Source organism: Mustela putorius, unplaced genomic scaffold, assembly GCF_011764305.1.
Source record: "Mustela putorius furo isolate JIRA1106 unplaced genomic scaffold, ASM1176430v1.1 tig00000580_pilon_pilon_pilon, whole genome shotgun sequence".
NCBI classification, from domain to species: domain Eukaryota; kingdom Metazoa; phylum Chordata; class Mammalia; order Carnivora; family Mustelidae; genus Mustela; species Mustela putorius.
The window spans coordinates 9,277,799-9,300,289 of record NW_025421423.1 but is presented as its reverse complement, the minus strand read 5'-3'; the positions used below and the strand labels follow the sequence as shown (position 1 = coordinate 9,300,289).

At 43.6% G+C, this 22,491-nt stretch overlaps 1 protein-coding gene across 4 annotated transcripts in view; it reads left to right on the top strand.

Moving 5' to 3' along the window:
* LOC101679430 (phospholipid-transporting ATPase ABCA1) overlaps positions 1-22,491 on the top strand; it is a 127,477-nt gene that overhangs the window by 3,586 nt on the left and 101,400 nt on the right. For all 4 annotated transcript variants that reach the window (XM_013053829.2, XM_013053827.2, XM_004747735.3 and 1 more), the window contains one exon: positions 17,636-17,799. In XM_013053829.2, the coding sequence (XP_012909283.1) occupies positions 17,734-17,799 (66 nt within the window). In that variant the 5' untranslated portion in view covers positions 17,636-17,733. The remainder of the gene's footprint in view (positions 1-17,635; positions 17,800-22,491) is intronic.

The following is a 22,491-nucleotide window of genomic DNA, read 5'->3' as shown; positions in this document are numbered from 1 at the left end:
GTGAGTCCCAGAGTACTTTAATGCCCACACTAAACGTTGAGGTGGGAACAATTTCAGCTGCTGTAAGCAGAGGACTTTTGAGGATGCTTGTTATGTTTATGGTACATTCATCTGCTGGAGACCTTATCAGACTCTACAGCCTGTATTGTATTTCCCTTGTTTTTTGGGAGTGAGCCAACCAAATTCTCTTCAGCTTGGGACATAGGTTGCGCAGGGGATTGTGACACCATGGAAAGAACAGACAATAAAATGTACTCAACTCGAATACTTTTCTTGGTTTAAAATGAAAATTTTACTATTGCTTCAGTCAGATATTTGTAAGTAGGTCTATGCTATCAAAGTGTTTTCCTGTGTAATACATATAGAATGGAAGGGCAGAGTATTTGGCCATAAAAATCTAAGGAACAAAAGACAAAGGAAGAAGAACTATTAGTTTAGCTGTCAATTCTAACATGGGAGGTTTTTTTTTTTTTTTTTTTTTTGATTGTAGTACAATACAGTTCCTGCTTGTTTTATCCTTCATTATGTTGTGGACCTTTTGAAATAAGCTATTTCTCTGTTATTGCTATTACTGTCTAGGAATCAAATTTAGCCATTTCTTAAGGCATCTTTCTTTGAAAGTAATTACAGTTTCAAAGTCTGCTTTGTAAAAAATGAAATTGTGATAGCAAATTAGAAATCAATTCTTAGAAAGTATTTCTGCTTGGTTAGAAGCAGTTTCATTTATTGTTGATTTCCTGGGTGCTGAATGTTGATTTAGGCATTTTCGATGATGCTTCCGTTCATTGTCATGGGAACAACGTGAGGGTAGGTACTATTATTGTCTTCATTTTACAGAGTGGGAGACTGAGGTATAGACAGGTTAAGGAGCCTGCTCATGGAGTTTGTTAGGTAGTGAAGCTGAGGTTGCATCAATTTCCATGAATTTACCAATATCCAGGTAAGGACTTTGTCAAAATACCCAGTTTTGACAAAAGAAATAGTAGCAAAAGGCAAAGAGTGATTCTCCTTTTCATCTGGTTATTTTAACCCCAAAATAGTTTCCTGGATAGGTGACCAGCATACATGCTATTAGAATGGTACATGTTGGAAGTATTTAAGGGCAGAGAATGAAAATCTCTTATGTAAAATTGCTTTCCGATAGAGTTTCAGTTACTCTGCATTCCGTTGAGATGATGAACTGTATGAAAGCAAAGGATTCATGCTGACAACAAATTGCAGGTGCATCACACATGGGTCCTGGAACAAAATAAACTTTGAAGTCCTGTCTGTTTCCATTTTGAAAACTTAACTTTAAGACCTGATTTGAATGCCATCCCTTTCGTAAGCTGGATTCCCTCCTCCCTGCCAACACAGAGTGAAAATTAGCCCCTTCTTTTTTACTCCCTTAAGATTGGATCACTGCAGTGTTCATGCCATGTATTTAATTGCATTCTTTTGTTATAGTTAACATTTGTTTGTATTCCTCTTGAGTGTAAGCTTCTCCTTGAGAACGTCTTTGATTCATTCTCCCCAGTCTTTAATTCAGCCCCCTTGATGTGAAAGGGGTTCAATAAAAGCTGACTTGAACCAGTCAGACAAAGACAACAGGAAACTAATGTTTCCTTGCTGTATTCTAAAAGACAAATTAGAATGATGGGATAATTGTAGAAAAGCATTAGAAATAGAGGGATGTGAGTTATAATAGTGAAGGTTAGGTTTATGATAGAGATTGAGAAATGTTAGCACATAGTCAATTTAGGCCAGCTTAGTTTTTGTAGAACAAACAATTCTGATTCCATTCAGTTTCATTTCTCTTTTTTGAGGCAGCTGTGATTTGCGAAAATGCTTTAATCTGTGACATCTCACTGTCAAATACTTTGATTTGCACATTAATTAATTTTTAAGACAAGAATGAGATAATTCACCAAGGAATATAGAATTTAAATACTTTGAAAATAACAAAATAACCTTTTATGCATAAGATCTGTTCTTCATTCTGTGTGTGTGTATGTGTGTGTATTTGTTTAAAACTCTGCAGCATTTTCTATGCCAAATCCAACTTCCAAGAAGCTTTTGGAAGCCAAAGCATTTTATCTGGCTAGTCTTGAAGTCCAGATGTTTTATCATAACTGGTATTTAGTGTGGGACATTTCCCAGAAAAAAATTTTTACATATATAACCAATCATTTATTGGGAGAGGATTTTTAACAATTTTGAGCATATAATGAAAACAGTGGATTCTCTTCAGAAAAAACATACATAGTTATGTACATTTCAAATTTTATGTGTAACTACATATAATTATATTCTACATATAATTTCAGAAATCCACTAAAGAGCCATGTGTCCTCAGGGAAGTCATTTTACTTTTTCCAGGATTTATGTTCTTGGTTTATAAAATGAAAGCGGAGGAAGCACATGACTTTTAAAGAGCCCTTCTAATGTTTACATCCTCCAGCTCTAGGTCTGAATTTAGGAAAAGGATGATTCTTTGATTGTGGCTGCTCAGAGATATATCCTGCAGGGCCTCCTCAACATTAGTGTAACAGATCATGTGGGTTTTGTGAGGTTGAGAGAAGACGCCCAGGAAATGCCTACGAGTATTCCTGATGAGTGTGAAGGTGACACAGAAAGGTGATGGGAGGGGCGCCTGGCTGGCTCAGTGGGTTAAGCCACTGCCTTCGGCTCAGGTCATGATCTCAGGGTCCTGGGATCGAGTCCCGCATGGGGCTCTCTGCTCAGCAGGGAGCCTGCTTCCTCCTCTCTCTCTCTCTGCCTGCCTCTCTGCCTACTTGTGATCTCTCTCTGTCAAATAAATAAATAAAATCTTTAAAAAAAAAAAAAAAGGTGATGGGAAGAGAGGAAAGTACAGGCAAACAGCTGTTAAAATTGCCTTTTTATCTGTGTTAATGGAGGAAGTTGTGAATCATAGATCCAAAAAGGCGTTCTCATCTGAAATGCAAAGGAAGGGGGAGTTGGTTCATCTCAATACATTTCAATAGAGCAAATATGATTTATTGAGATATCGTTCTTGTCTCCACTTCACCATTTGGAGGATCTCTCGGAGATAAAATATTCATTTGGACTCTCAGGCCTGGATATATCTCCATTATGGGTATAGGTTTTGCGTCTCATACTCACGCCGTAGTCCTCTTTAAGCAATTATGTGGAAAGGAGTGCCGGTGCCCAGGAGAGGATGAGAATTGGACTAACCAGATAAGGATATTCCTAAACACCGCGGTAGACTCTCACTGGGGGTAGGTGGGCAAGACACAGAGCTTTCTGAAGCATTGTCCTGAATTTGTTGTTACAGAGATCAAAACAGATTGGGACCAGAAGGAAGAAGAAGGGAGAAAAAGGAACAAGAGGTTTTAGACTTGGAGGAAGGGGGCACAAGAGGAGGAAAGATGCCGCAAAGAAGTTTCATATCCCTATTTACACTTGCTTTGCAAAATTCCTGTGGGATGCCAGGTTGGGAATAATTGCTTTTGCCAAGGGTCAAACCAAGCTTGTTTCCTTGAAGAAGCAAGTCCCCAAGGCGGTGGCAGTGTGAAATCGATTGCATCTGGTGTTTAGATGATCGAAGTTTGTCATAAAGGCAACACTGAGGGAAGCGATAGCTTTCCTTGGAAAGGCAGCGAGTATGTGAAGACCCAAACTAGAGTTTACATTGACCTGAGCATCCTTCTCTACTCCCAGATGCAGGACTTTGGGATGGAGGTGGCGGTGGCTGGGGTGAGGTGTGGTCCTTGGTAGTGGAAGAGGGAGGGAAGAGGAAGATGAATGATTAGAAAAATGTGTTAATATGCAGAAACTACCACGAAACTGGTTTTCGTTTCTTCAGCAGAGATTTTTTCAAACACTGTGTAAAGTGCTGGGGTTCTGAACAAATGTCAAAAGACTTTGAGGCTCTGCCACCATAACGATTTTTAGCTTGGCATTCAGGGCTCTTTGAAATAAGACTTTTCACAGCTTTGTCCTCCATTATAAGAGGCATCCCTGAACTTGACTCGGTTTTTCGCCAGTGATGAGTGTGGCTTAATAACAATTTGTTAACTGAATCTCCCTCTACAGGTTTTCCTCATACCTCTGACTTTGACTTGAGGAGCCCCTCCTGGCTAGTTTTTGGCTTCTCATTGTTCTGGAGTCTCACATTCATCCTCTGCGGCTGCTTCTGTTTGCACTATGCCCTCTGCTCCTGTTCCTCACTGACTGACATTCCTCCCGCCAGCCGTGGGTAGATGCGAGCACGGCCGAGGACTAGGCCTTCCACCAGGTCACCTCCTGTCATTGTCACTGTATCTTTGGTAGGCGGCACATCACCCATTCAAGTTATTTCAGTTGACCCACGTTTTTGTAATCATTAATGGATTTTTAAAAGTCAACCTTACGCGTGTCCTCTAAATTGAGAACTGATCACAGTTGCCTCAAATAAAAGGTTAGTCACAAAATAGAGTGAAAACAACTTTTCTCAACAGTCTTGTCTATAAAATAAACTTGTTTTCGAAACATGCTAACGGACTGTGACACTTCTTCTTACTTTGTTAAAAAGCGGAATTGGTCTGTGTTAAAGAGGTGCTGAAGAAAAGGCCAAACACAGACTTTCTCCTTAATGTAACAAAAATTTTTGTAAAGGCCAAAAAAATGCTGAAAAGATTAAATTTTTCTCATGGTGTGAGTCCGAGCTTAATACTGTGCCTGGCCATCTAAAATCCTCCAAGTGGAATTTGAGTAGCTCTTTTTTTTATTTAAAGATTTTATTTATTTATTAGAGAGAGATTGAGAGAGAGAGCGAGCATGAGTTGGGGGAAGAGCAAAGGGAGAAGCAGGCTTCCCACCGAGCCGGGGGACTCGATTCCGGGACCCCAGGTCCTGATCTGGGCTGGAGGCAGAAACTTAACCAACTGAGCAACCCAGGCTCTGGAATTTGAGTAGCTCTTAAATCCTTCTTATGTGGCCTCCTCTCACATTTGGGGGAATGTGGAGGGCGCCACCATTTTCAGATGGTGTACCTGATACAGAGAGTGGGTTAGTAACTTGTTCAGTTCACGTAGTTCGCTAATGGCAATGCCTGGGATTCAAACTCGAGTCTGATCCCCAAGCTCCAGGCAGTTTTTTTAGATTCAGAAGATCTTCTCCTCCAACCTCTTCATCATCAAGACTTGTTTTCTGTACTGTGGCTCAGAGCAGGAGAGGGACTCGCCTAGATTCACACCCCAGCGGTCATTAACTGGAAATTAAAAACTTGGCCCCGTATGTCTTTAATCCGGGGTTCTTACTGATGTACCAACATTTTGGGTGATATTTATAGTGTCCTTTCAGGAGAGAAAAAAGAAATTGTGTCTATAAAGGTCTGTCCTTTTCAGCTTACAATGGACACTGAATCCTTGAAAATTGGGCTCGCCTCATTGTCTGTTGATCCAGTTTGAATCTTAAGGGGGTTTTTCAACTTTTTTTTTTTTTTTTTTCGTTCTCTCTCTGCAGTAAAAACGCTCTTTGGTTATGAGTTTGAATCGGAAGGAAATCCCCACAGCAGTGCTGAAGTTTCAGCCTTTGCTGGGATCTGTTTCCTTTATGCAAAAGTACAAAACCCTGTGCTAATTTTGGCTGGTTAAGATGAATTGTGATTCAAGGCAGACTGCTGTGTGTGTGTGTGTGTTTAACTTTAATGATTGTGTTCATTGAACAAGGACCTTGAATTCAAGAGAAAGAAAGCCTTTGGTCAAGTTATGTTTATTCAGTTGTCAGTCCTTTTGCAGGATTTGCAAATTTAGTGGAATTAGTGCCATTTTCCAGTTTTTAATCCCGGTCACATTTCACATGATCACAGCTTGGCTTTCTCCTCCTCTGCTGAGCAAACGGAGGGTTGTCTGACAGTGGGTTCCATTAAGGGGAGTGCTGGTGCCCCCGTGGGATTCAGGGACCAAAAGGCACTCTGTTCTTTATGCTGAGCTCCGTTTGGGGATGCTGGTGCTCTCCTGAAGTAGATGCTTAGCATGGCTGCCTGATTGTGTAGGTATTTAAATGCCGCTATAAAACCACTGTTGAAAAAAGTAGGCTAGCAAGAGTTCTACCCAAGTTTCATGTTGTTTTCTCCTTGAGCACTTTTTAAAATATGACACATAAAATGTTTGACTTGTGAAAATCTCAGCGACCCTGCTTTCTAGAAGGAATACTCATCATCATATTAATATTGGAATAAGGCAACTCTGTTTCCTCTGAGAAGAACCTCCCAAACCTCAAATAATAGAGTTCATGTGGCTAGTACTTTAAAAAAAAAAAAAAAAAAAAAGGCTAAGATCCTTCAGTTTTTATTTTTCAGAATCACAAGTATGCGGATTTAAACTTGTGATCTTATTCCTCTTCTTAGCAAGAGCCAGCAACATGGTTTGTTTGGGTCACTCTAGAGAAGGACTTCAATGGTCAAGTTGGGAGGGCAGGGCTTACCTGCACTCCTGTGTGTCTGGCCAAGAACCAGCAGTAAATTCCCACTTGCCTAGTTACCTGGTCCCTGCTGGGCTGCAGAAGCAAGCGTCGTAGACACAGGACGCAAGCCTTCTCAGCCGTAAGAGCTAGCTGGTGAAAGGTGTTCTGGACAAGATTGCTGGGTTTAGGGGCGCCTGGGTGGCTCAGTGGGTTAAGCCGCTGCCTTCGGCTCAGGTCATGATCTCAAGGTCCTGGGATCGAGCCCCGCATCGGACTCTCTGCTCTGCAGGGAGCCTGCTTCCTCCTCTCTCTCTCTCTCTGCCTGTCTCTCTGCCTGCTTGTGATGTCTCTCTGTCAGATAAATAAATAAAATCTTTAAAAAAAAAAAAAAAAAAAAGATTGCTGGGTTTGGTCACACACCGAGTGAGCTAGAACTGGACAAAAGCCTGGAGATTAGATAACTCGTTTTGGCAAAAGTAAAGGGAATAAAGTAAAGGGAATAAAGTATTGAGGTGCAAAAGTTTTACCCAGGTGTTGCTATGCTTCATTGAGCGAGATTTTGACTTGAGCCTATGGGTGTAGAGTTCAAGAGTCCTGAGCAGTGCTGGTAGTCTTGTGTTTAGGCTTGAGCCCCCAGAGGAGGAGTTCCTGAAGCTGGCATGCTTAATGGGGGTTCTAGAGCCTATGTCTGGAAAATTATAGATTCTTCTTTGCTCACATGAACGCAGTGAAAATAAATGTGCTTCCCAGCAAATTAGAGCAGCTTTGAGAACAACCAAATTAAAGGTGCTCCAGCTTGAACCCGAGTTTCTTGGAGCACAGCTGGAAATTTTGTCATGCTTTTGAACTAACTGAACCTTTCCTTTCAATGCAATTTCTGATTTGTTTCTGTAGGCAACCTGTTTTAATTCTTCTCTCCCATTCCTGAGGTCGGACTTCAGAAGCCCTCTTTCCTTAAATGTTTATGGAGCGTGGAGTCATCCGGGCCACTGGGGTTCGTATGGCAGAGAATAAGATGGTGAGACAGACTAGCTTGCTCCGTGCACGTGGCTTACAGTTTTAGCAGGGATCACCCGATAGGTCAGTGCCCTGGAGAAGACTGTAAGGAGAGCTGAGAAGATGGAGGAAATATAAGGTCCAGATAGCAAGTAGGTAGTTGGCATAGTGACTGCAGCAAGTGGGGTGGAGAGGGACATGGAGCCAGGCCCTGAGGACTTGGAGGAAGGCAGCAGCGTGCTTCCATGAAGAATAGGAGCCAATTGCCAAGAGTGTGGAGAGAATTGTATAAGTAAGCGGTGGGGGTCCCTGAGAGGGGGTATTGTGGTAAAGCAATGCCAGAAGTGGCACCAGGATTTCAGGGTCACCCCGTCACATTGAGCTCCAGTTCATTTTGTAAAGGCCTTTGAGGGAAATAGTACCTTCTGTGAACAAAGACGAGAGAAGAGAGATTCCTTTAATAAACGGCCCACTTTGTGCCCCACCCTTCATGAATGCTTCACCCTGTGAAGTCAGCAGCACTAATCATTATAATAGCTACCATTTACTGGACACTTACTTTGTTCCAGGAACTGACTTAATGTTTTGTATACATTATTAGTCCTATTTTATGAAGAGGATCCAGGGGTTCAGAGTCCCTAGAGTCCCAGCGCTCTGCTGAGCAGAGTCAGGATTCCAACCCAGTTTTCTCTGACTCCAAAACCTCCCTTCTTGCTGTTAGGCCAGGTAATTCAAGAAAATAAAAGAGTTAAGGATGGTTGGGGGGAGCTTCCTGTAAAGTAGCATAGGCCCAAAGGAAGGGGGGAAGCCAGTGAAGGGATTTGGGTTTTTCTGTCCCCAAGTCCTTTGAGCACTTTTATAAAATTAAACCCTTCAGGCTAGGAGAAGTTTAGACATCTGAAGATGTTGACCCTTCAGAGATGTAAGCCAAACAAAGTGGTTTTTGCTGATCCAGTCACGAAGCCTTTTATCCTAATATTCTCTTGGAATACCCTCCTGCAACAACGAGAGGGAAGGAACATGATAGTCTGCAAATAGAGGATTGATTGCTCTTGGAGACTTGCTTGCTTGTGTTTCTACAGCGCAGGGGGTTTGTGACTTCAATAGTTCCTTCTCTTGCACGTCCTTCTTATTTTGGCATTATGAGGGTGGTTAAAAAAAATGTTTTTCGGGTGCCTGGGTGTCTCAGTGGGTTAAAGCCTCTGCCTTTGGCTCAGGTTATTAGCTCGGGGTCCTGGGATCGAGCCCCACATTGGGCTCTCTGCTCGCCTGGGAGCCTGCTTCCTCCCTCTCTGTCTGCCTCTCTGCCTACTAGTGATCTCGGTCTGTCAAATAAATAAATAAAATCTTAAAAAAAATGTTTTTCTATGATCTATAATGTTGACAGGTTAATTTCTTTTCAACAGGAAAGGTTCTTTTTCCTGCGTCCTGGGTAACCACTGCCCCCCTCCCTGCCCCCCACCAGAGAGAAAGCAAATAGTTGTATTGTTTGTTGAAGTCTTCCTTTGAAGGTTGGCCCGTGTTTGTTTAATGGAAATCAGCAGGGGGAGAAGGGCTATCTCTAACATTTTGTTAGAATTTCTCCATAATTCTACAACAGTGAAACAAGGACTTGGGTACAGGATGGATTTGCTTTTGGAACCTGTGGCTCTTGACAGTTTTAGAAGTCTTGAGACTGTTTGAGCAAAGTAGCAACCGCCATGTTGAGAGTGATAATTAGGATCTTTGTCCAAATATTGGTGATGTGATAGAAATAGATTTAAACCTTGTGAGTCTCCTTTAAAATAGAATCGTGAACTACAGGAGGAATGATTCTTCTCCAGGGCTAGTTATGGATTTGATAGTATTTGTGGATCTCTTTCAGTTTTTATGTATTCATTTATGTATTCATTTCGTAGCCTTCATTTTGAAATTAGCTATTAGCAGATACTTTTGTCCAGGAAATTGAATATATATTCCTCTATAAACTAATTGGTAGTAATAATCAAGTATGATGCATTTGATATTTTTTAAAAAGGTCCCCGGAATCACAGATTGTTAGAATTGCTAGAATTCATTGAATCTGTATTTTAAAAATGGGTATTGTGATAGCAGCAGAGCCTCTTCTATAATAATCAAAATCTTCTTGAATGATAGAATGGCTTCCTTTTATCCTTGACTTTTTATCTTGGAGGATTTCTTACATCTTTTTTCTCCTCAAATTTGAGTATTAAAATGTTACGGTTTAAGTAGGAATACACCCTTAGGGGTGGTTGAGTACCACAAGTGATCTTTCTGTAGGCTCTAGTGACAATTAAGGCCAGTTTCACCAAGTTTATGGGTCTACAGGATGGTTAGGAAGTGCGAGGGGTGGAATTGAGGGGATTAGCCAAGATGGCTTTAAGTACAGGTGGAGAGCTCGGTGGCATCTGGAACCCAGAGGAGTTAAACTGAGGCAGTCAAATGAGCTTTAGACTGACTAAAGCCAGGGTCAGCTGGGGAGAAGTCACAGTCCAAATGTCTTCTTCCCATCGCAGCAGCCCCATCCTGTCTTCAGTCATGGGTGCAGTGAACCTGCGGCAGCCCGGTTTTCTGACTTGTCAGTAATCTCATTAGCCTTTTCCCTGAATGTGGTTACTGATCCAGAGCCATGTGCTCAGAGATGCAGTTAAAGAACAGACCTTTTCCAAAGCAAGCACGCTCTGCTGGCTTTATGGGTTTCCTATCCTAATTTTGCAGGACTTTCCATATCTCTCTGGAGATGAGGAGGCATCTACATCGGGGGTTCTTTCTCTTGTATCAACATCTCATGAATAGACGATCAGTTAAGGTTTAGTGCCAACTCATTTTCAGTTCATATGTGATATGGTTCAATTCTGCCTGAAATCTACCTGCTGCTTTGTAGGTTACTGGTGGGCTGTTAGTTGATATAAGAGGTTTCATCGGGAGAGATGCTAAGATGCTAAGCTGTTGTCACAAATTTCAACTTCTGTCTCACTCCTAGTAACTATGTAGATATTTGTCAATGAAGCAGAACATACACTTTGTTTGTTTATTGAAAATTTAAAGAACTGACAGTTATAAGACCACTGTTTGGGAAAAATGAAAACCAGTTGCTGACTGCATGTTCTGGGTGTAGGAACTATTTGGGTAGAACTTGTAAGAAAAATGTGTTCGGGAGAATGAACAGAACCATAAGAGAAATATGATAATAGGAAAGAGCATAGAACAGTTGTTGGAAAAAAGTTACTTCTTGAGGAGTGTGGGGGTAGCTCTAACTCTAGGGGTTGAGTCTGGGCAAGTCACTTGCTTTTTTGGAGCCTTCAGCTTCTCTCTAAAGCTGGGACAGGGGTGTGGTAGGAATGGGTCTCCAAAACCACATGGAACTCTTTCTATCTGAGGAGACAACCGGCTGGAGGAGGGCTTTGTGAGGGCTTGTTCTCTTCTGCTTAGAGGGGCTAACTTCTCTGCCCCAGTGAGAAGTGGTGATGGTGTGGTCCCTGCTTGAGGACGGTCCTCCTCTGGCATGTGTCCTGGCTGAGGTGTTATCGTCATGGTTGTCCCCCGCCCGGCCTTAGATGGAAGCTCAGGTCTATAGTTGTAAGTCCTGGCTTCTTGTGCTCCCAGCGTTCTTGCGGAAGGAAAATGGCCAACCCACCCTTTGGTTACTGTAGAGACTAGGAGGAGATCCTGGCAGCAGTGCAAACATGTGCATTTTTTCTCCCCTGTTACATTTCCGTAGACAGATTTAATGCCTGGGAAGGGTAGAAGGCAGTCACGGGAAGTAGTTCCTGTTTTTCTTTTGGCTTTGCCAAGTGAGGAAAAAACCCTCCTACCTTGGCTTTGAGCAGGACTTCTTCTTTCTCTCCCCTCGTTTCTTCTTTATATTTTTCATCTCTCTTTGAAATCTACACGTGGTGTTCAAAAGAGCCACACGTTTTGGTGAGGAAGGGCATGGGAGAGCAGTGGGGTAGGTGCTAACTGGGGTCATCTATTTTCCTCTTCACACCAAGCCTTCTGCAAACCTATAATTAGGTGTTGTTGTTGTTTTTTTTTCTTGTTTCTTTTGGCAGTGTCACTAAGTCTATCTGACATTCCGGGTATTGGTTTAGGGAAAAGTTGAAAGAATTCAGCTGTCCTTTGGTGACCCTTTTGCTACTAGCACAGCCCAGTGTCATTTCACTGTCCTAAAGGCACTTCCTCAGAAAGGAGTTACCCCTCTCCCCATACTTTCCCCTGACTCTGCTGTATTTGTTACTTTGTTACTCCTACCGCCCACTGCCTTAACAACCCATGGCAATTTGTCTATATTCCATCTAGAGTAGAAGTTCCACAGGAACAAGACCTTTGCCTCTTTTGTTCACTGAAGAATCTCCAGTGTCTAGAACAGAACCAGGCACATAATAGGCACTCAGTAATATTTATTGTGCTAAAGGGATCCTTGCAGAGTGAAGGCTTCCTTATTTGTTGAATGAATATGCAGTGAATATTTTATCAACTGTTCACCTTGCTAGTGAATCACACAATAATCAGACTTTACACTGTACAGTCCCAGGTCCTCAAAGGCATGATTGGATGTGTGGAATAGATTAACTATTAAAATGGAAGGCAAGTGAATTTTGGGGGGAGGGAGTCAGGTTATTGATGTAGAATTTACATACAGTTAAATTTACCCTTTTAACGTATACAGTTTGATGAGTTTTGATGTCTCTATAGTTTCCTAATAACTGCCAGAATCATGATCTAGAACATTTCCATCGGCCAATACTCCTTTTGCAACCTGTTTTTACCTCCACCCATTACCACTGTTCTGATTTCTGTCCCCATTGTTTTACCTTTTCAGAATGTCTTGTAGAAGGAGTCCTCTAATAGGTGGTCTCTTGTGTCTTGCACATTTCCCTTAGCGTAAGGCTTTTGAGATTCATCTATGCTGTTGTACCTATCAGTAGTTTGTTCTTTGTTTATTGCTGAGTAGTATTCCATTTAAATCTACCCCTTAGTTGATAGACATTTGGGTTATTTTCAGTTTCGGCTATATAAGTCCATGTAAGACTTCTATAAACATCCACACACAAGTCTTTGCTTGAACATAGACCCTCCTCTATCTTTTGGGTAAATACCTAGCATGAGGTGGCTGGGCTGTATCATAAGTCTGTGTGTAACTTTACAACAAATCGCCAAACTGTTTTACAAAGTATCTGTTCCATCTTACATTCCCATAAGCAGCACGTGAGAGTTCCAGTTGCTTCACATAACTTGCTATCACTTTAAAATTTTTAAAAATCTTGGGGCACCTGGGTGGCTCAGTGGGTTAAGGCCTCTGCCTTCGGCTCAGGTCATGATCCCAGGGTCCTGGGATCGAGCCCTGCATCGGGCTCTCTGCTCCGCGGAGAGCCTGCTTCCTTCTTTCTCTCTGCCCGCCTCTCTGCCTATTTGTGATCTCTGTCAAATAAATAAATAAAATCTTAAATTTTTTTTTTTTAAATCTTTATACTTCCAGCAGATGTGTAGTAGTGTTTCATTGTGGTCTTAATTTGCATTTCTCTGCAACTAATGATGTTGAGCACCTTTGCTTATTTGAGAAGGTTAAGTTTTAGCAGCCTGTTGTATTCTCTAGTTACTAATAATTTTATAATACCAGGGGCATTTGAAGTGAAAATTTCTCTAAAAAACTGGTTAAAGAGTTGAAAAGTCCTGGGGGCACCTCGGTGGCTCAGTCAGTTAAGTGTGCAACTCTTGATCTCAGCTCAGGTCTTCATCTCTGGGTCATGAGTTCAAGCTCTGTACTGGGCTCCACACTGGGCATGGAGCCTACTTAAAAACTAGCAAAAGACTTGAAAAAGGTCCATACTGTACAAAAGAAGGTGAGGGTGTGGAAACTATGTTATATTTGGCAAAAGATGGTCCACCTGAGTGACTGATGCCAAGAGCTGGAGAGAAAGAGCAGCACCTAGGATGTGAGCACGGAGATTGGCAGAAGGCAGATTTCCTGGCTCTGCTGGCCTGGGGACGGCTTGCTCAGGCCTTAGCTAAACCTGGTGTTTGTGGGAAGTAGACCGTGATTTAATTACATTTTCCCGGATGCCCCAGGAATCACCTGGGAAAGCTCAGCAGTCCTTTGTGGCTGCAGACTGTGTGGTAGAAGCCTGATGAACCTAGAGTTCTCTCTCTGGGGACAATTTGCTGGAATCGGTTAATCAAGGTTGAGAAATCAGTTACCGCAGGCCCAGGAATGCCACCGCCCTAACATCCTGAAACCCTATTTCTCTTGTCCATCTCTTAGTTAATTAAGTAAGCAAACATTCCCTGACTGCTTACCACATGCCAGGTACTAGGAACACAGTGATGAAGGAAACAGAAACGGTCCCTGCAGACTCAGAATGTGAGAGAAATGCTTCCGGGGAAAACAGAGGCATCCCTGAAAGCACCCCGGAAGGACTCCTAACCCAGGTGTCGGTGCCGGGGAGGTCATCAAGGCAGGATCCAGGCAAGGGGCAGCTAAATGGAGACCTAAGATTGAGGAAAAGTTAGCCAGGCTGACAGTACTGGGAGAAAGGGTTTCTGGGACAGAGAGAGAACACACCGAGGAGTAGGAGAGAGTTTGACCCATTCAGAGCTTGTAAGCAGTTTCTTCTGGGCAGGGTTTGGGAGGTGAGGAGCAGTGTGAGAGGAGTAGGAGTCATCAGGGAGACTGGCTAAACCATCATACGGAGTGGACCTCGTCCTCAGGGCTGTGGGGAGCTGACAAAGGCTTCTGAGAGGGGGGTAGCATATGTGGATACACCATTCATCCATCCAACAACTGCAGCTGCTTTGTGATAAATGGATGGGAGGGGACAAGACTGGAGGCAGGGACACCAGTGACGTGGCTGCTGTGGCCACCCAGGAGTGGGATGAGAGTGGCCTATTGACTGGCGGTGATTGTGAAGTAGGACCCTTTCCAGCCAGTAACTGGAAATGTGCATAAGGGCAGAAGCAAGAGTGGGACTAACTTTGAAATATTGAGAAATCTAGTACATAGTACTGCATTCTTCTTGGTTTTGGTTTGTTTGTTCACTTCCTTGGAAAACTAATGTAGAAATATCCCTTTGGCTTCAGATACCTGAGCAGGGCGTTTTGGGCATTGCCAAACCCTCCTCTGTGGACAGAGTTGCTCTGATCGCTGTGTTCTGAAGTGGGAGGAGGGAATTACACAGAAGGCCAGGGCCATGCCAAGTTGCGAGGGGCATTTGGGAAGAGAAGCCTGTCTGTGTGCACCCAGCGAAGCCAGAGCAGAGTCTCCAGTGCTGCTTTGGGCTACTTCTTCCTGACAACCTTCTCTCTATGTCTCTTGGAGGGTCCCTGGGCCAAGAACCCTTGTCTGGAGATCCAGAAACTCTACTTAAAGGAAAAGAGTCCCCAAAAAAACCTCTTCCTGGCCTTTCTCAATTCATGAACACTCTATCGAGGTGTGTCTTATTTTCTGCTGAGATTTCCCCCTCAGATTAGGGGGCGGGGGTCTGTGCTCGGGTTTGACCATGGGGGTCTCTAACACTAGGCTATTCAGATTTTGTCTTTCCTACCTGGCCCCTACTACCTTTCCTGAAACCCATGATGGTTTTGCTAGAAATAATGGAATAGAAATAAATGTTTGGACAGGACATAACCATTTCTCTGTTAGAAGGTACTGATAGAACAGACAAAAGTGAGGAGAAGGGAACTCATTTCTTTGGCATTTACAGTGTGCCATGTACTGTGTCAGGAACTTATTTATATTATCTTATTTAGTCTTTGAACACTCATGCAAGGTAGTTATTGTCATCTGCATTATTTTGATGGGGGAAATTAGTGCCCATAGAGTATAAAGGCTTGGCCAAGGGCCCATAGTTGGGAAGCTGGGGTTACTCCCTATTGGTGCTCTTTCTGCTAGGTTAATTGTCCTTTTGAAATTACAAACTTGCATTTCAACCTCCTCACTGTTACCTCGGGGATCTGAAAAGATTCCTGTAGCTTCTAAATCAACTAAGTAATTTCTGGAGGGCAGCTTTTGCATGAGAAAAACCTAGCTAATTGTTTATTTCAGTGTTTCTGGAATGCAGGCCCTATGCTAGGCCACTTACAAAACAATTTGGGATTACAAACATGTCTCACAGTCCCATTCTAGCTCTCAGTGCCTGGGAGGTCAGTTGACATCTTTAAACAATCAAATTGCCAACAGAACGGATGAATTGCTGGTTTAACTCTTCTTTCTGGGGTGAGAAATTTGAGGAGAGGGTCCATGTCCTAGAGATTTGCTGAGCAAATGATAAAGAGAAAAAAGAGGTCCTAAAGCTTGAATATTTGGGAGGAATTCCCGATTTGTCCGGTTGTCAATGAATGAATTAAAATACAGGGACACTTGGGTGGCTCAGTCAGTTAAGCCGCTGCCCTCGGCTCAGGTCATGATTGCAGGGTCCTGGGATTCAGTTCCACATCTGGCTCCTTGCTTGGCAGGGAGCCTGCTTCTCTCTCTACCTCTGCCTGCCACTCTGCCAGGTTGTGTGCGCGCTCGCGCGCTCTCTCTCTCTCTCTGACAAATAAATAAATAAATAAATCTTAAAAAAAACCCAACAACAACATAATGTAATAGTAGGGTCACTCTTTCTTCTTTGACACTGAAAACTCCCTCCAATCTCTTATCTTCTCTGGAGGTTTTGAATGCAAGTCCTTGAAGGGTAAGTGACTAAAGAGTAAAATCCTGCTAGAGGTTGATCTTTGCATTGAGATTTCATTTGGACTCAACAGATTTTTATTTTTATATTTTTTCAAAGATTTTATTTACTTATTTGACAGAGAGAGATCACAAGTAGGCAGAGAGGCAGGCAGAGAGAGAGAGAGGAGGAAGCAGGTTCCCTGCCGAGCAGAGAGCCCGATGCGGGGCTCGATCCCGGACCCTGAGATCATGACCTGAGAGGAAGGCAGAGGCTTAACCCACTGAGCCACCCAAGCGCCCCTGGACTCAAATTTTAGTCCAATACTTGGTTTTGTATCCATAGGTAGTCACTGCATTCATTCTTTTTGCTATTTGTTCCTCATGCCTAATCTACCACTCCCACCTCCCCCTCCACTCGGGGCCACCATGATAAACTGAGCTATTTAGAAGTAAAGCTGGTTTCTGCCAAGAGTTCGTGACTACGGAGGGCCCGCAGAGCCTAGCTTTGACTGTGTGTCCCTCCCTTCTTCTTCCACCTTTATTTATTTATTTATTTATTTATTTATTTATTTTTACTTTCTGCCCCTTCTCCAACTTTAATTTTAGTACAGGTGCTTAGTATAAATTCCAGCATTTAATAAATACAGTTGTTGAGGGGCAGCCGGGAAACACAGAATGTTGTATCCCCCGTTTATGAGAACCATCCCTTCTCCCACCACAGGGAAGCAGTCCCCGCCGTGGTACCCGTGGTACCCGTGGCCCCTGATGCGGCGGAGCCGGGCCGGTGCGCAGGCGCGGGCAGAGCAGCCTGGCCGTGCGCAGGCGCAGGTGGAGCAGAGCCAGAGCGTGCATGTGTCTGGACAGCGGGAGCTTGCTGCTCTCACCGGTGATGCTCTCCGCCTGCGTTCGCTGACTTGTTTCTCCACGGGGTGTTGTTTTCTTTCCACAGACACACAGCGCCGGGATTGGCCCCATCATCTGGGAACCAGGTGTCAATGACACTTTCCCGGTGTTTCCTCAGGGTCTTCTCCCATGCACTGTGGCTTTCCAGATTGGGAAACTTGCTTTCTCGATGGTGCCATTTATCATTTGAAGGACACAACTGTGTGGCCAGATGAAAATGTACCCCACAGCAGATTTTCAAGGAATAGCAGAAATTACTCCAGATTCGAGGCAAAGTTTATAACCGCGGCTAACATTTTATCAGAAGGGAGGCATTTTCTTAGGGGTGGCAGGTCTCTGGGATTCCCATATGCCATTTCCAACCTCAGTGTTTTGACCCAACACTTGAGTTTGTTTTCATAAGGGCATTTTTCAATCCCAGACGATCACAGCCATGGAGCTAAAATGATTAGAATTATAATGACTAGCTTCCAGGCGGCTGCTGGAAAGCCTCCAGAATTTGGGTTTACAGGAAAACCCTGAAGCCAGAAGCTGGGCACTCGGGACTTCCTGAGAGCAATGAGGATGCCCATCCGGGTCCTGAGGTTTAAGGTGAGGGGGCTGGAGCAGCAGCCCTCCCTGGCGTCTGGCTTTGGAGCAGCAGCTGATAGCGCTCTCCCCTCCTGCTTTATCTTTCAGTTAATGACCAGCCACAGCGGCCCTGCCGTGAGTTGCGGCCACTGCCTCCACGGGCTCCTGAGCCACACGCATCTGCTGGGGGTGCTAGCAGCGGTAACATGGCTTACTGGCCTCAGCTGAGGTTGCTGCTGTGGAAGAACCTCACTTTCAGAAGAAGACAAACAGTAAGCCTGGGATTCTCCGATGCGGGGTGGTGGGTTGGGGTGGTGGTGGTGGGGGCAGTGTTCTCTCTTGCTTTTCTTCATGGTTTAGAGTTAGGGGTGGGAGGAAGGAGGAGAGGGAATCCTCTCGGTTTTCTCAAAGGGACTGGATGACTCTGGCCCTGGTGGGCACAGGTCCATGTGGTCCTGAAGTAGCTCTATTGCTTATCAGAGAGGGAAGATTAGGAGCCAGGCAGAAACGTTAGCTTTAGTGTGTGCTAGTGCCCAGGCATGGGTTCTGACCTCTGGAATCTGTCACAGAGTTGCCTCTGAGCATCCCACTCTTTCCTTTTACCGCAGCCCTGGGGGTCTGTTGGCTCTGCGAGAGCACCCAAGGCCCCATCTGTTTCTGGGAGGTGAGTTAAGTGAGTTAAGGGCCCAGCTCCTGTAGAGACTGGTTCTCGTGGACTGTCTCAGCTCTCACTGCAAGCCAGGAGGAATGTAAAAATGAGATTTGTTTGATTTCTGTGGAGGTTCTAAGCCATTCATTTCCTGGATGGGACACAGAACTCTTTGCGTAATCCTGAGAAGATCATCTTTAATGCTCGGGTGAATGGTATTTTTACACAGAGGAAGGGGAAGGCTGTGAGGCATGGTGAATTCCCTGAAGCCCAGACATTAGCTCTTGGCTTGTCTAGCTCCAAACACTCTTGGACACTCCATTTAGGTGTCCTGGGTTTAGCTGTACGGATCTGTAGTTGGCCTCTTTTTTCTCTTTTCTTTAAAGAGACATTTATTTATTTCAGAGAGAGAGAGAGAGATTGCCCGCAGAGGCTGGGGGAAGAGGGAGAGGGAGAGAGAATCTTAAGCAGAACCCCTTGCTGAGCGCCGAGCCCAACATGGGTGTCTCTCTCTTATGACCCTGAGAGCATGACTTGAGCCATAATCAAGAGGCAGATAACCAACCGACTGAGCTGCCCCTATAGTTGGCTTCTAAATCTGTTTCCCGCCTTGCCTTTTTTTCTGAGTTCTAAGCCTGTGTCCCTACTGAGCTATCTTTTTTTTTTTTTTTTAAGATTTTATTTATTTATTTGACAGACAGAGATCACAAGTAGGCAGAGAGGCAGACAGAGAGAGAGGAGGAAGCAGGCTCCCTGCTGAGCAGAGAGCCCGATGCGGGGCTCGATCCCAGGACCCCGGGATCATGACCTGAGCCGAAGGCAGAGGCTTTAACCCACTGAGCCACCCAGGCGCCCCCCTACTGAGCTATCTTAACTAGGCTTAACAGGTCTATAACCAAAAGGATAACCAAAATGATCATCTTTCTTAGACTCAAAGAACCATAAGAGACCTTTGAGAGAACTTAGTGTTTCTCAAACTAGCATAATGCTTAGACCTTCTTTAAAGAACAGAAGTATCAAGGTCTCCTTGTGTTCATGAAATTTCTTTTTTATTGTAATGTTATTTAAATGTGTACACATGTGAAACCTCTGTACTTATAGGTCATTACACAACCATACAACCCGTTCATACTTACAAAGGAAATGCAAACAAAATTGCAAAACCAATACAATCCAATTCACATTGTTAATATAGTAAGACAGCTGCCTGGACTGTCTATATTACTTTGTGCTAATGATTCCATTCTTCAACCACTTTTCTAGTGACCTTCATTTGATGTCATTTGGCTTTCAGTTGGTCCAATCTCATCATTTATAAATTGCGTCTGCATCTGTTCCTTTCTCATTAGTCTGCTATAATTATATTGGTGCCAACACAATCACAGACACAAATACAAACTTGGGCTTTGAAATCTTGTGCCAGAAGTAGTTATAAAGTAGGCATTCAGAAAATTCAGTTATGTTTATTTGAATTTGTTTAGATGACCATTGCAATGAAAACAGAAAATTGTTTAAAATCCTCACAAAGGCCTCATATTTAATCTCTCAGGAGTATGTATTATAGTCTGAGAAACAATGATTTTTATTTTTTAAGTCCTTAATGTTACAGGTAGGGATTTGAATCTTAAGGTCACTAGCTAGAGAGTGGAAACTAGAATCTATGTATCTTATCTGTCTTGGTGATAATTGTAATCATAAAATATAACATATTATTATATAATATAATAAAAGCAAACACTTAGAACGAGTTTCCATGTGCTAAGCACTTAAGTGGGTTATTAATTGGTTGAATTCTTTAGAACCCCATGAAATACTGTTTTTTCCTTGTGCTGTATCTGGGGTACTTGAAGTACAGAGAGAGATTAAGTAATCAGTCTGAGGTCCGCACCACTGGTCAGGAGCAAATGCAGGCAGGGTTCAAATCTAGATGACCCGACTTTAGCATTGGTGCTCTAAATCACTATGCCAAATTGCTTTTCAGTAGTATCATTATTTTTTCTATTTTCAGTCTCAAAATCTTGACATTTCTGGCCTTTTCCTTGCCTCTGCCCCTGTTTCTCATAGCTGTTCCCAGGTCTTGGTGTTTCCAGGTTCTGTGTTTTCATCACCTGTCCTGACTTCTTAACTACTGCCTCTTCTCATCCTGGTGGCAGCAGGTCACATGATGGGGAACTGTCTCTGTCATAGTATGTCCATTAGCCACTGAGAGATGGAAAGAATAATATTATCTTAGCAATGAAAGTGGGGCTCTAGGGTGGTCCGGCATAGACCTCTCATTTTACAGATAAGAACACTGAGACGCAAAGCAGAGAAGGGATTTCCCCAACATCAAAGCAAGGACTCAGGAGCACAGGGGCCTGGAATAAGAGATGGGGTTGGGCTATCCAGACTAGTCTGGAGCTTGCTGCTTCTAGCTTAGTATTGCTTGTGGGTTTAAAAAGTTAGGATTGGAGAGATAGGCAGGCTTAGTCAAAGGCGATTTGTAATCGTACGGAAGTTTTTGTTGGGGGAAGTAAAGATACAGCATCCTGACTCAAAAGGGATTTTCTAGGTGATACAGCACAAGCCTACTGGCTTGTCCTTCTTCCCTTCCTGATATCTAAAGAAAATATATTTTGCTGAACCAGAAAAAAAGGTGGTTTACTTCAGGTTACAGATGCTTAGATTGTCAGAGCTAGAAAGATCTGACCTGCCCCTTGTCCAGTTCATGGAACTTGGAATTCCAGGCAGCGGGGCAGGGGTCGAGAGTGGGTTAATCATGGAAGGAACACCAGAACCAGTTTCTTGGTGGCCCTACAGGCTTTTTTTTTTTTTTTGGACTTTGCTTTGTATGCATTCAAAGTTTAATGCCCATGGATCTTAAGCTACTTCCCAACCCACCTGGCTTGGATTTCTGGATTATTTTTGAGACAGTGGGACCTGTTAAGGGTTTTGGTACCACTTTGTTAGCTCACATAGTCAGAACCAACCCTGTCCACTAGACAGGGGAAGAAGCTCCATGGCAATTCTTGCCTACAATGTGTGGAAAACCATTGCTTATTTCCCATTTTCTCAGATCCTAGAGTATACACCCTCAGGCCTAGAGCCTGGCACCCAGGATATGCTGAAAACACATTTGCTGAACGAGTGGTGAGTGTGTCCAGTGGGCCATCAGTTTGCAGGTCTCAAGGAGACTCCTCTGTTGTAGAGGCCTTGTGTCCTCCTGCCGGGAAGAATGTTTGAAAGCTGGGTGCTGAACAGTACACCCCAGAATAGCCCCATGGAAAGCCAGCATTTGCCCTTTCTCTCTGTCTCCTTGTTTGCTGATGAATCCTGGGGACCTCTCTTGTGCCCCCAATTGTGCCCTTCATGGGGACCATCAACCAGGGTTAGCTTTCCGTTGTTGCTGTTAGGCAAAGAATACACTAAGTTACGAAAGTTGGGGGCAAAGCTCAGTTTGGGTTCAAAGTAACGGTTAACTTGTGTGGGTGGCAGTCTTGCAGCACAAACAGGGCTTGGGACAGGAAGGGCGAGGGGCTTCAGAGTTCTCAGGATCCTCCTCTAGTTTCAGGCTGAGCCAAAGGCCAAGGTCCCATGGAACAGATGGGAGTGTGGGGCCATCTGGCCTCTCTCTTGTGCCTTTGCTATTGTCTCCGTGAGATCTGATTAGTCATGTGGCTGGGAAAATAGGTAATTCTAATTTTTGCATAGAGTATCAGTATTTGGACATTGGTTAATGACAAGGAATAAACAAATAAATAAAAATTAAAACTCCTCATTTAAAAGCCATTAGAGAATTTTCCAGGGCAGATGAAAAATTTCTACATTCCCTTCCCACTTCCAGTTCCAGCTGATGAATTTCTTCCTTGTCCTTGTTCCTGGGCTGGTAGTGACGGTTCAAATCCAGATAGTAATTCTGATTTCTATTCAATTTTAATTCAGTTCTACTTCCAGCATGGCCACCATGTGCCTCAATGGCTGAGGGAAACCCACTTCTCTTGAGTTTTAGTTTCGTATTCTATGGAATGAAGAAAGTTAGAACCCATAGTCATTTATTGTTTCATTTGAATACATATTTACGGAGCACCTACTACATGTGGGGGAGTGTGCTGGGTGTGTGGTGATGAAGTGGACAGACACGATCCTTGTCCTCACAGAGCTTACTGTTCAGTGAGGGAAGCAGATACGAGACTCATGATCCCAGAAGTAAAAATAAAATTATAATCTATATTAGGTGTTAGGAAGACAATAAATCAGACACACTGTGGCACTGTGTTAGATACCACGAGGCTATGGGTAGGGACTTAATTTAGGATGGAACATTATGACAGGTAAG